This window comes from Cyprinodon tularosa, unplaced genomic scaffold, assembly GCF_016077235.1.
Source record: "Cyprinodon tularosa strain WSP-4 unplaced genomic scaffold, ASM1607723v1 ctg203, whole genome shotgun sequence".
Taxonomy (NCBI): Eukaryota; Metazoa; Chordata; class Actinopteri; order Cyprinodontiformes; family Cyprinodontidae; genus Cyprinodon; species Cyprinodon tularosa.
In genome coordinates, this window is record NW_024038748.1 from 47,435 (window position 1) to 59,943 (window position 12,509).

Consider the following 12,509-nt stretch of genomic DNA (forward strand, 5'->3'; position numbering starts at 1 on the left):
TATCCGGACAATGCCAATAGAAAAAACTTGAAACTTACAATGTTTTTAAAATGTCCAATAATCGAAACATCCTGAACCGAAACTCTAAATACCAGCAAAACCGTCCATTAGCCAAGCATATCCAGAACATAAAGCGGAAAGAACACAAATAAATAAATAAAAAGTGAGTCATGAACAGTGAGTACTGCAGCCTTGGATGGATTGTGTAGAAAAATGCATAAAAAATTTTAAGGAGCTTCACAAGAAGTGGACTGAGGCTGAAGTAAAGGCTTTTCCTTTACTTCAGTATTAATTGCAACTATTTTTGAGTACATTTTCTTACTACACTGTTTGAATTATATCACTGATTTGCAGGCCTAAGAAACAAAGTGACACAGCAAGAGTTTATGTTTAATTGAGAAATGTTTCCATTTAACCGAACCGTGTCATTTTGTATTTGCAAAGCTAATCAAGTCAATTTCTTTTTTTATTATTTTTTTTTTTGTTTTTACAACACTAGTGGCTCGTTTTCTGACAGTAGGCTGATAGGAAAGGGGGTATGAGAGAGGGGGAAACACATGCGGTCCGATTCAAACCCGGGTCGGCCGCATCGAGGACTAAGGCCTCTGTACATACGGTAGGTCATGCACGCCAACCACTGCGCCACCTTCAAAGTCTGATCAATTCATTTTTAAGAGTAGATAAACAGCTCCAAGTATAGATAGTTTTTGTCTGATATATTATGATTTGCACATAACTTATGTTTTGTTTGATATTTTAAAATTCAATCAGATAATTAAGTAGCCTTTGTAGTTACCACTAATTAAATAAAGCCTGTTTAGTGGTTGCAGTGACCTGGATGACTGAAAAAATGCAGAGGAATAAGAATATCTAACAAAGAAATAGCCTTTAATTTCCGTCAGGTGCAGCACACAACCACAACCGTGACAAATACTTTTTTCTTAGCTGTTGCTCAGAGAACACATAAGGTCCTTGATAAAAGGGCTGAATTTACTGAAGCGAATGTACGGAATGCTGTCGAAATTCTCATGTAATGTTGAGAGCTTTGAGTCATTGTATCAACAGGAAGGCTCTTCCATCCAGGAGTAGAACTATACTGTAGATTTCTTCATATAGAAAGCGACATCTCTCCCTGGTTACACAAGCACCTTTAAATGAGAATATTCCCCTCATTTGTTTTTATACTCCATTAAATTAAGACATTGCAACAAAGATAATTTAGATCTGCACAACAGACTTTCCCCAAAGGTGCTCCTGAGAGCCAGTGCAGCACTGCAAACTGAGTGAGCAGCAGCTAAAACATGCAGAGGAGTTCTTGAGCGCTAAAGCGGATTGTCATCTGCTCTCGCTGGGGTATTGTTTCAGCATGCATGGGTTCTCGTTTATACTCACTATACTATGGCAGGGTTTTAACGGCCTAGAATATTTTTTAAGAGAAAGTGACACCAGAACCAACAGTGCAGAGAGGCTGGTCGCTGCACTGAGCAAATAATTCCTGCAAACGGAGCAACAACCAAGCAGAGAGCTAATAGTAATGAACATAACTAACTCCTCTGCATCCTGGAGAGAAATATCAGCTGTGCTGCTTCCATCAACACCTTTGTTTACAGATGCTGGGGATCAGCCTGTTTCTCTGATTGTGACTGGCTGGATGTGCTCTCTTCGTCCTCTGGCATGGGAGCTGGCTCGGAGCTCGTCTGCCTGGCTGCGTGTTTCCTTGATGGGGCCGCCTTTTACAGTTGCTTTTTGTATCTCTGCTTCTGTCTCCTTGAACCTCCCTCAGCAGATGGCCACTAACACTGAGCCTGGTTCTGCCGTAGGTTTATTCCTGTTAAAAGGGAGTTTTTTCTCTCCACTGTCGCTGCAAGCATGCTTAGTGTGAGGGATTGCTTCGAGTCGATGCAATCAACTGGTTTTTCTTAGATAGAAAACTTTGAATCAATTTGACGGGATGATCTGGTGAACTGTAAAATGCTTTGAGGTGACGTGTGTTGTGAATTGGCGCTATAGAAATAAACTCAATTGAACTGAATTGAATTAACATATTTCCCTTTTTGAACGTTATGTGATAAAATAATTTTCTGAGACTGAATTCTGGTTTCATCTGGAAGTCCATGATCAGAATTACAAGACCTAAAAGTCTAAAACATTCCTTTTATACATCATGACTATAAATGTCATGTAAAACAATCAAAAGTATAGTTTTTTTTTTTTTTACTTTCAAGATGTAAATCAGGAGCAGCCGTACCTTCAACAGAGATGTCTTGGATGGCGAAGCGAAGGATGATGGTCCAGATCATTCCAAGTGTCATCTTGGCGTTCCCATCAACGATCTCTGCATGAGGTAATTTCAGAGTCCGTTAGAGCCAACATTTTCTCCAAGAAGCTCCTCCATGACCAATTTTTACTTAAAAATCAACTCTGGGGGGAAACATGAACAAGGCCGTTGATTTCAGACACCTTAGTCTCTGTTTTTCCTGCTACGACAGGATGTCACTACACACACCAAGGGCTGCTGATTAGAAAGTAGGCTTGTAGGTTTGGGTCAGATTCCTTTCATAGTTTAAACAATCCTCTCATACTTCCACTTGTTTTATCTTCTATCGTATCAGATACACTCTGGTGTGACTGGCGGACTCGACCCAAATACTGTTCATTTCGTTTCTACATTCCTCAGGTTTTCTGTCCATTTTCATTTCTCTAATTCCACTCAAAGCTGCATTCCTTCAGTATGAGGAGCCAGGCTGGAACTCCTGCAGATCAAATGGAGAAACATAAAAAAAAAGGATCTTCATCCCCAATTATCAGCTCCTCCTCCTTCCATCTGTCATCCGTCATGTTGGCATTTTTCTCAGCCCGTCTTCCAGCTGATGACCTTTAGCGATTGCTTCCACAGAAGACTAGATTTAGAGCAAGTTTAAGATGGGCCGCCATGTTTTTACTCTCTTCAAGTGAAACCAGTAACGGCTGCATCACGCTGCAGGAATGTCTTGGTTGTCCTGAGGGAGAAAGGTCAGCTTCCTCTAGCATTCACTGAACACACAATGACCTCAGTGTGAGTTTGGTTGTCTGCTCCTGAATCTGTGCCATCACTCAGCAGACTCCAAGCAGGACGTCCTACTGCAGCGTGAGACTAAGACTGAACTGTTTAATTTAACCCCCTGCCTTCTGCAACTGGGGACAATATTATAGGTTATAATCCTGCAAAGAGAGACGAGGGAATCAGAATTATTCTTATTTTGCAAGGTGAGGGACGAGAGGTTATAGAGAGAATAATACATGCTGATATTAATAACAGCCCTTTCATTGTTATATCCGAGTTATCCATTTTATTTAGCTCTCAGGTTAAGCCAACTGTATATAGAAACGTTAAGGAGTCGCTTTCTGGGGGAGGAGAGCAGAAATAACAGCGACCAAATAAACTGGACTGATTTCAAGCAGCTGAGCTGGTGAACAGAGTCAGAAAGGAAAAACTATAACATCATAGGTTGTGCAACATTTTAAGAAAAGAATTGAAATAAAGAAAAAAAAAAATATTTGATTAAAAATGTTGTAAATTGATAAGAAAAATAAATAATTCATTTTTTCCCCATATATGATTGTGTGAAAAAAAAGGTTTTGAGAAAAAGAAAATTAGGAATTTGTGTAACAAAATGACCAATAATTAAATACTTAAGATAATGGTTTAAAAAATAAATTCCAAAGGTTCATTTGTGATGCATTTTTTTGCAACCAAAAAAGGTTCAGACTTTTGGTGGCTTTTTATTTTCGGATCAGTTGATAAGGATCTGGGTTTTATTGTTAATGTGGCCAGCGTCAGCCATCCGTATGGATAAAAGTCCCACTCTGGAGGTAGAAACAGAATGTGTTTACTATTCAAAGGGGGGATTTCCAAACAGACTTTGAATGCAGCTTTGGGACAACACCTTCAATAAATCAAATCTCTGTATTTTATGGTAGAACTGTAATTTTTATAGCAGCTACTTTGGTTATAAAACAAATAGCAGGAAAGAGCAACGTGGATCAGCTGATTCTGGTTTTAATTGACACATAAAGACACAACTGCTGTCAGAATCAAAACCTTCTTCTGGTAACTTAGGAGGAAAAACTTTTTTTTTTTTTTTTTGTAGTGTAATTAGGATAGGATTTCATTTGCTCAAAGAGTGTTGTAGGCTATCTTGAACTGGCAGTGACATGGAGTTATTGGGAGTGACCTTTTTTTAATGTGGAAGCGGCTTGGTTTCTTTAATCTTACCCTCTGCCCCGATGGAGACCAGCTTGACTCCCTTGCTGGCGATGAAGTCCAGAGCTTTGTTCACGTTGTTGATCTTGTGCACCCTCATTTTGCCTCGCTCCGGCTTTGGTAACCGCTCGCCTGCAGGCACAGAGGAACAAACGTGAAGGAGGGGGGTTAGGAGTTAGCTCCTGCAAACGTTTCCGCACGCTCAGCAAAACGGCTGCTCCGTCAGGGAGGCTAAAGTTACAGCAGCAACGTCGGCATCACTCAAAAATGAAGTGAATGTGGGCCAGAAGGCCACAGGGTTTCTACAGTTTTTAATGACTCAAATCCAAACTTTTCCAGACTTATTTTCTGACTCAGCAGATTTTTTTTCTCCCACTTAAAAAAAAAAAAAAAAAGTGTCTAAATACAAATGACGAGGAACTAAACTGCAGATTTTGCTGTGATGGAAACATCGGTTGAAGGATGAACAACAAAATTTGGTGAATTTATAGAAAAAAGCGGATAAAGATGGAATCAAACTTACAGAGAAAGTGATTAATTGGGAAACAGAAGGAGAGTCAAATGAACCGAGAGAGTTAAACAGGTAGATGAGGGGAAAAACTAAGGGGAAAAAATGGATGGATGGATGCAACATTTGGCTTCAACATGTCATCCACAGAGCAGATCCTGCATCGTTTCACCATCAGAGCTGAGATGATCCAGAGGAAAGCTTCTCTAACCAATAGCAACCTTCCCCCCTCATGGAGAGGACTTTGCAGAGACTCACCTGAGATGACTTCCAGCAGCAGCATTAGTTTGAGTCCATCTCTGAAATCCTCCTCGATGTTTTCGATCTGCGTGCCGGATTTCCGCAGGTGGGAGTTGCACCAAGCCGTAAACGTCTAAAAGAAAAAGAAAAGAAAATAATTGTAGATTAGTCACTGTCTGAATTGGTTTGTTCTCACATGTTTTAGGAGAATATTCAAACTTTAGGTTTAATAGAAAAATTAAACACTGAAGGAGACGTAAGAGAGCGAGGTAGTTGACAACGAAAGGAAGCGTTAAAACTGAAACATAATCTCTTTAATTCATTCTGGTTAAACATCCTTTTAAATCAGTTCATCTCCAAAGAATAATATAAGCCAACTAAGATAGAAGCTTCTTCGGCTGCATCACCTTTTTAAACCAATAACCACAAGCAGGGAGTGAATTTTGTCCCATTATTGTTGCAAAGAACATGTTTTATAAATAGAAATCAAACTTTTTTTAAATTATTGTTCATTTCATATTTTTTTATTTTAAAGAATTTTTTTATTTTTTTTTTTTATTTTCTTTCACATCAAGTTTTATGAATCTTATTCTTTTTTCAGATCACATTCTCTGTACTTCCCAGAGTTAGAAACAAATCTATTGGTCTGCAGGGATGTTAGTACCATCATTTTTATTGGTTAATATGGGCATCGGAAGCCAGCGTTCATATTGGGCTCAATGTGAAGAGAATGATCTGTGAAACAATGAATGAATGAATGAAAAGAATGCAGTTCAAAGAAAGAAAAGCTGAAAAAATAACAAATATGAAATCTGAAATAAAAAACAAAAATACGAATAAAAAAAAAATCTAATTAGGAAACAAAATGTTTCATATTTTATTTTTGATCAAATAAAAAGAAAACAGCTTTTCCTCAAAATAATTCATTTCGATTTAGAATCTTTTTTAAAAGTTATATATCGGATTGTGGTTTCCTCAAACATCCATTGCAAAAATACAAATTTTCCTTGAAAAAATATTGTAGAAAAACCTCCCTCCATACAAAAGTGAAGAAGATTAACTTCTCCAAAGCAAACTGATCTAAAACATTCAATCTGTACATTTCTCTGCCTCTGGCTGCATTTTAAAAAGGTTTCTCTCAAGGGAGCTGGAAACCAGAACTCTGTCACGCCATGGATCAAAAATAAAACACAAGGATAAACTCTGCGGGATCTTGCTCATGTCATTCAAGAGAAAAATATGTGAAAGCCTCACTCTGAAAAGTCACACACAAGCTCAGTAAAATCAGGACCAAAAAAAAATAATAATAATAATAATAAGCAAACACTTCAGTCATTTATGCTTTTCTTATTTGGAAAAGCAACAGGCAGGCACCTTATTGAACGAGGAACAGGAGCTACTCTGGAGCATAAAAGCATGTGTTAACACCATGACAAAATAGGAAGACATCAGGAGGACATTCTGGGGCTCATCAATCAGGATAGGATTATAGATGCCTTTACTCAACCATGCGATGGATTATCTGAGAGCATCGTACCAGACAGGCCATTTTTCTTAAGAGCTGGTTATTCTCCAGCAGCAGTGTGTCGCAGTGAGCTTGTTGCTGATATTTTTGATTTAATATTGAAGCGTGGTCTGCGCTATGTTATTCCACGCCACAATGCAAGCTGTGGGTCTAGATACGGCCGATGCGGTGAGGAAATTGGGGGAAGTTTGTGCGACAGCACAGGGACAAGAAGGCGAAAAGAGCGGGGATGCAGGTGGAAAAAGCATCCCAGCGTTCTCGCGCACCTCGCTCTTCTTGCTGGTCCATCTTCACAAGTCGTTTTCCACAATGGCATCGGTCATACAAACAAAACAAGCCGATAAGGTACCAAACAGGAAATACGTATAGAAGTGTAGAGCAGATGTAGATTTGACCAATCAGAGGCCTTCTGTCTGCAGTCACCTCCAATTTTGGAGAGGTGCAGCAGAGTGTCTGCAGCTTATAGATAGGAGTTAAAGACAGAATCAGACACTAGTGAGGGTTGAAGGAAGCTTCCCTAAAGTCCGACTCTTTTAGAGGTTCTAATGCACAGTGCCACGTTTGGCCCATACCAGCTGATCAAGGAATGTTAACAACATCAGGACGTATTGATACCAGCCCTACAGAAACACTGTAGAGTCCCATGGCAGGCATCCAGTCTGTCCAAATCTGGGTCATAAACGGGATAATGACCTCAAACACAGCATCGCATCTACAACAGAATCTCAAAGTCCAAACTTAACCCTCCTGATTGGTTGGAGCAAAAAGAGACGTGTGCAGAAACAAATGCCTGCAAACAAACTGAGTTAATGTTGGGCAAAAACTCCTCTGCCATGAGCGGATGATAAAGTCCATCATGAAACAGCGTCATGGCTGCTGAAGGTGGTTCTTCAGATGTTACATGATGACCTTTTTGTTTCATCTTCATAACCAAAATGGTTAAAAATTAGAAGAGCAGCATCAGATTCTTGACTACCAAAGCGGAACAAAGCAGCTGAATCAGCAGCAATATGCGCTGAATGTTCTGGAAAACCCTGATCAAGCTCATATTCGACTTACAGGAATAAAACCAGAATAAAAACAAAAACGCCTCCTGTCTTTGTAAAGCCTCCTGTTGAAAAACATTATGACAGGGTGCTGCCTCTCTCCCCGCCGGCCTCGGTGGGCCGGCGGCACAAAGCTCCCATTGAGCCGGCTGGATAATAGCACCCTTCAGCCCCCAGCGCTGCCCAGCCCGCCATGTGCATCCGTGTGTGCGTGAGGGGACCCCTCCCCCAGATGGGCCAATACCAAGCAGCCCTCTCTCCCTGCACAGCCTTCCCTCTCCCAGAGAGGACGGAGGGAGAGGAGGGTGGATGGATTTCACGGAAACAAACAGACGTGCAGACAGAGTAGGTGGGCAGCGGGAGGACAATGGCCTAGCTGCCACATATTCACAGACACTCCAACAATGCAGCAGGAAGTGGCATTGCAATGACAGGAAGTTCCAGCTTGGAACAGACAATCAGCATAGATGCATAAATCACCGCCTGTCAGTATGTCATCAACCAAACACTTTCAGCTGATCATTTATTGGTTTTGCATAAAATATTCATTTATTGCTTTATTCATATCTAAATTCTGCTTTCAGACCAGAAAATTTGATCAAAATGATCCCATCAGACATGGGCTACGTTCACACTGCAGGCCTTGATGTTCAATTCCGATTTTTTTTGTGAAATCCGATTTTTTTTGTTGCGGTGCTGTTCACATTTCTAAATATATGCGCGTTGTATGCGAACTGTGTGAACTGCAGTCAAACAACTGTGTCCAGCATGCAAAGTAAAGGACGCAATGACATCACAGGCCAGCTCTGTGTTTACGGAAGTAAATATGGATGGTAGTGCCGACGCAGATCTATGATGGTTTACAGTGTAAAGTAGAGATGGATTAGTTTTTTTTTTTGCCACAAAAACAAAATGGAGCAAAAATATTTCATGTTAAGGCAGCGTTAACATGATTCCAGAAATAGTCCAAAACACTACACTAACCAACTTTTATTCATAAGAACTCCTGAGCATGATCTTTTTCAACCATAAAAACAATCTTTTTCAGGATTGTTAAACATAAATACTGCTCTCCGCATCGTCTGCCACGGTCTTCATAGCAAGATGCGGAATAGTGACCTTTGTCGGGTATTAACCCATTTAGGCCGGGAAAGCATTACCGCATTTCTACCATTCAAGCCGGGGGCGCTGTTGCGTAATTCTACCATTGACGCCGGGGGAGCATATAAGTCAAGCAAGAAGAAAGAAGTTTTTTTCAAGTAAACATGGAGGAGTTTGACAGAGAAGAGTTGTCGGAAGGCAGTGATTTTGAGGAGTGTGTCGGCTTTGATGACGGTATAGATGAAAATGATGACTTTGAACGCGCTGAACCAATCGAACTACCACCGCAATGCACGGAGTGTTTTCAACCGCACACCTGGAGTGAAAGTTGATTTGCCTGCAGACGCCACACCGCTGCAGGCATTTGAGCATATTTTTAATGAAGAACTTTGGATGCATCTTGTTACCGAGACGAATAGGTACAGTGACCAAACAAACCAAACTCCAACAAGAGCAAAGATGGCAAAGTGGTCACCCGTGACTGTGACGGAGATGAAGACATTTATTGGGCTGTGTATGGGCATGGGACTTCTTGTGTTGCCAGTACGAAGAGATTATTGGCGACAGAGTTAACCTCTCTTCAGGACGCAGTTCCCCCAAAATATGTCCCGGGACAGATTTCTGGCCATCTGGAGGCAAGTTGTATGCAATTTATAACACAGACATATGCATTATTATGCATAATAATACTGTTAATAAGTAATCATCAGATAGTTATTTATGTAATGTTTGTTCTTTATTTTAAAAACGTTTTATATTGCACATTCTCAATGAAGACATGATCACATATGGAAAAAATAAAAGGTTGAATTTTTTTTTTTTTTTTTTTTTTTTGATTACTGCTTTTCACTTTTTTTTTTTTTTTTGGAAGAATTTCAAAGATAAAATATATTTTGAGTTCTATCTGCTACAGAAGCTGAGATATCAATAATTTACTAGGCGTTGACACAGTTGCTGAATTTACAGAAAAACTTCAGGTTTTAGGGGTATTTTTTAAAATCGGCCATAGGTTTTTAAGGTGTTTTTTCCAGGCGTTTTAGGCCTAAATGGGTTAATGGCGTTCAGGTCGGATTAATGCGACCTAACCGTTCAGACGCAGGTCGCATTTGAAAAGATCAGATTCGTATAAAAACGGATCTGTGTTGTTCAGACAGCTATGAAAACATCAGATCCAGGTTGCATATGGGCCAAAAAAAAAAAAAAAATCAGATTTGGGTCACTTTAGGCTGCAGTGTGAACGTAGACCTAGAGGTGAGTATTGGCATGGGTGTTGCGATTCGATACATGTCGCGATACTTGGGTCACAATACGATATTATCACAATACAGTATCACTATTATTTATATTGCAATATTTTTGCAAAACGATTATTTCTCACACCCCTAATCAGACAGGGACCTGAACTGCTGCTTTAACATGAGATTTACGAAACAAACAGCTGCAGACTAAAGGCCCCTCCAAGCAGCTCCCTCAGGTTTACACAGCTTGTCCTGCTTCTTCAAACTGCAGTATCTGCACCAAAAAAGCAGAAATGTGAAGTTCGATTACAGCTGCAGCCTCTCAGCTCTAAGAGGCACTTCACTGTAAGAGCATGAAGTTTCTTAGGAGCTACAGTGATTTCAGTTGAAAGTCATGCATTCAACAAGTCTCAACATGTGGAACAATCTCTGCAGCTGCATGTTTCACACAACCTACACATGGATTAACATGAGTAACAAAGTCTTTCCAGACAACTTATTTTGTGGATCAAATATCTTTTAAAATACCAGTACAATAATCTGCATTTGGTAACCTTACACCAACTTTAAGGAGATTGTTATAATTTCAGGATTTAATCTATAAAAATCTACAATCATGAATTACAAAAACAAAACACGACTTTTAACTTCTTTTTTGAAACTGTTATACTAAAATAAAACTGCTTCATCATTGCCATGAAATATGACCTTATTCAACCTACTGAGGGAACTAAACGCCCTTCTGTGGCTCCATATCAACACAGACTGCAAATCTGCAGCTTTTCCTTCAGACATCTTTAGGCGTTTCACTGGAATCTAAAGGTTTGCTATGTTGCCGTCTCAGGATTTCCTATTATTCAAACCTCAAACAAAAAGCTTGTATCTAAGCCCCTGAAAGTGATTATCCCCCTATCCATCTATAATGGGATAGCATGATCAGAAATGCATCTACCCAGCTCCTCCTGAATGAGTCCTTAAAGGAGGAGAGGCTACATTTAGTTGCACTCAAAGATCTGGGTCTGCATGAGCCTCCTCCCAATCAGATCCCTGGAAAATGTCCAAACAGCAGAGATAAAAGTCTCCTGATCAGCAGCTCATCTCCTAATTGGATGACGGAGCTTTTTAACAGAGGAGAGGATTTCAACATAGACTAAGCGGCAAGTTTGAAAACCTAATCTTTCAGATTCAATCTTCCCAAAAGAGCAGAGAAATGCTATCATGACAGCACAGGTCAACAGCTGCATAAAATATCAATAAATATGTACGGTTTTCATCATCAGGGAGGGAAATTAGTCATGGAGCAAAGTGCTGTTAAGAGAAGGTGTCAGGAGTCAATTTAGACTCATTACGGTGTTTTCTCTAAGCTGACACTGAAGAATATAGTGAAGATATAAAAAGGTCGCAGATAATGCTGGGAGGCTTAACAGATCAGGCACAGCGGTTCTGAAAACGCAGCTCAGCTGTTGTGTGAATCTAACACTTTGTTCGGTGTTTAGATCGATTAAAAAGCCGCTGTCCATCAAAAAACATGGAGTGGAAGTTCATTTTTTGTTTGTTTACACGGAATTGAGCATTTAAATTATACAAATTCAGATATTTATTTACAATTGTTCCTCTTGGGCTTCCACAGTTCAAAATCACATGGTTTCATTTTTCTTTCCTCTAAAATGTATTCTAATAACCAGGAAACCGGCTCCCTGTGTGATACCACCAGCTGCAAACATCTTGACCGTCACATTTTCATCATGGAAGCTCGTTTTATACGCAGGTTTCACAGCTTAGATTTAGTAGCAGTTACGATTCAGGTCAACTCCTCGTTGGGATGGGGGAAAAAAAAAGATATATAATTAATTGCATTTTTTCCAATCAATCTAAAGAGGAAAAAAATTATTAACTGGATTTGGTATGAAAAAGAACATTCAGATATTTTGTGTAGCCTTATAGAGCAGCTCTACTGCCGGTACAGTAATACATTTTGCTGGCGGGTATCAGAGGAAACCTAAATAAACTGAATGAAACTACAGTTGCTGCCTCTGGGAGCGCTGACAGAAAAATCAGGCAGGCTGAGACCTGCAGAGAATTGGTGCAACAACAAGCAGCAGGAGCGTATCTCAGATCAAACCCAAACACCAGGCAGCTGGATACATCAGGTTATCATCATGTTCTGGATCTCTGACTGCAAAGAAAACATTTATTTTGTTCTACTTCAAGGTCTTCTGACACTACACACCGCTTCTGCAGAAAATGGGATATGTGAGCATCAGGTGCAGCACATGACTGATACAAACCTTCAGACCTCCTATGTTGTCATCGCTCATAAAAGCTGCTTCCCATGTGATCCTGGTTGAACTTTAGTCCCTGTAACATCTCATTTACAGAGGCCTATTAAACTCATAACGTCAACAGTCTCTGGCTCCTGTAAGGAGAAGAGGCTGAATTCAAAGTTAACTGGTGGATCCTGTTTAACCCGACCACACAGATCAGATCAGAGGAGCGCTGACCTAAGCCGAGGATAACGAGCTGAAGGACAGAAAATCTGGATCCGAGCGTTAAGAAGGCATGGAGCTCTTATCCTCTGTTGCTCTCTTACGTAACAGCTTCAGTTTAA

At 40.1% G+C, this 12,509-nt stretch overlaps 1 protein-coding gene across 6 annotated transcripts in view; it reads right to left on the bottom strand.

The window, feature by feature from the left end:
- Positions 1–12,509, bottom strand: part of LOC119783387 (alpha-actinin-4-like) — a 62,795-nt gene that overhangs the window by 18,077 nt on the left and 32,209 nt on the right. For all 6 annotated transcript variants that reach the window (XM_038284892.1, XM_038284888.1, XM_038284891.1 and 3 more), the window contains exons 2-4: positions 5,010–5,124; positions 4,256–4,375; positions 2,249–2,335 (exon numbers count right to left, since the gene is read on the bottom strand). In XM_038284892.1, the coding sequence (XP_038140820.1) occupies positions 2,249–2,335; positions 4,256–4,375; positions 5,010–5,124 (322 nt within the window). The remainder of the gene's footprint in view (positions 1–2,248; positions 2,336–4,255; positions 4,376–5,009; positions 5,125–12,509) is intronic.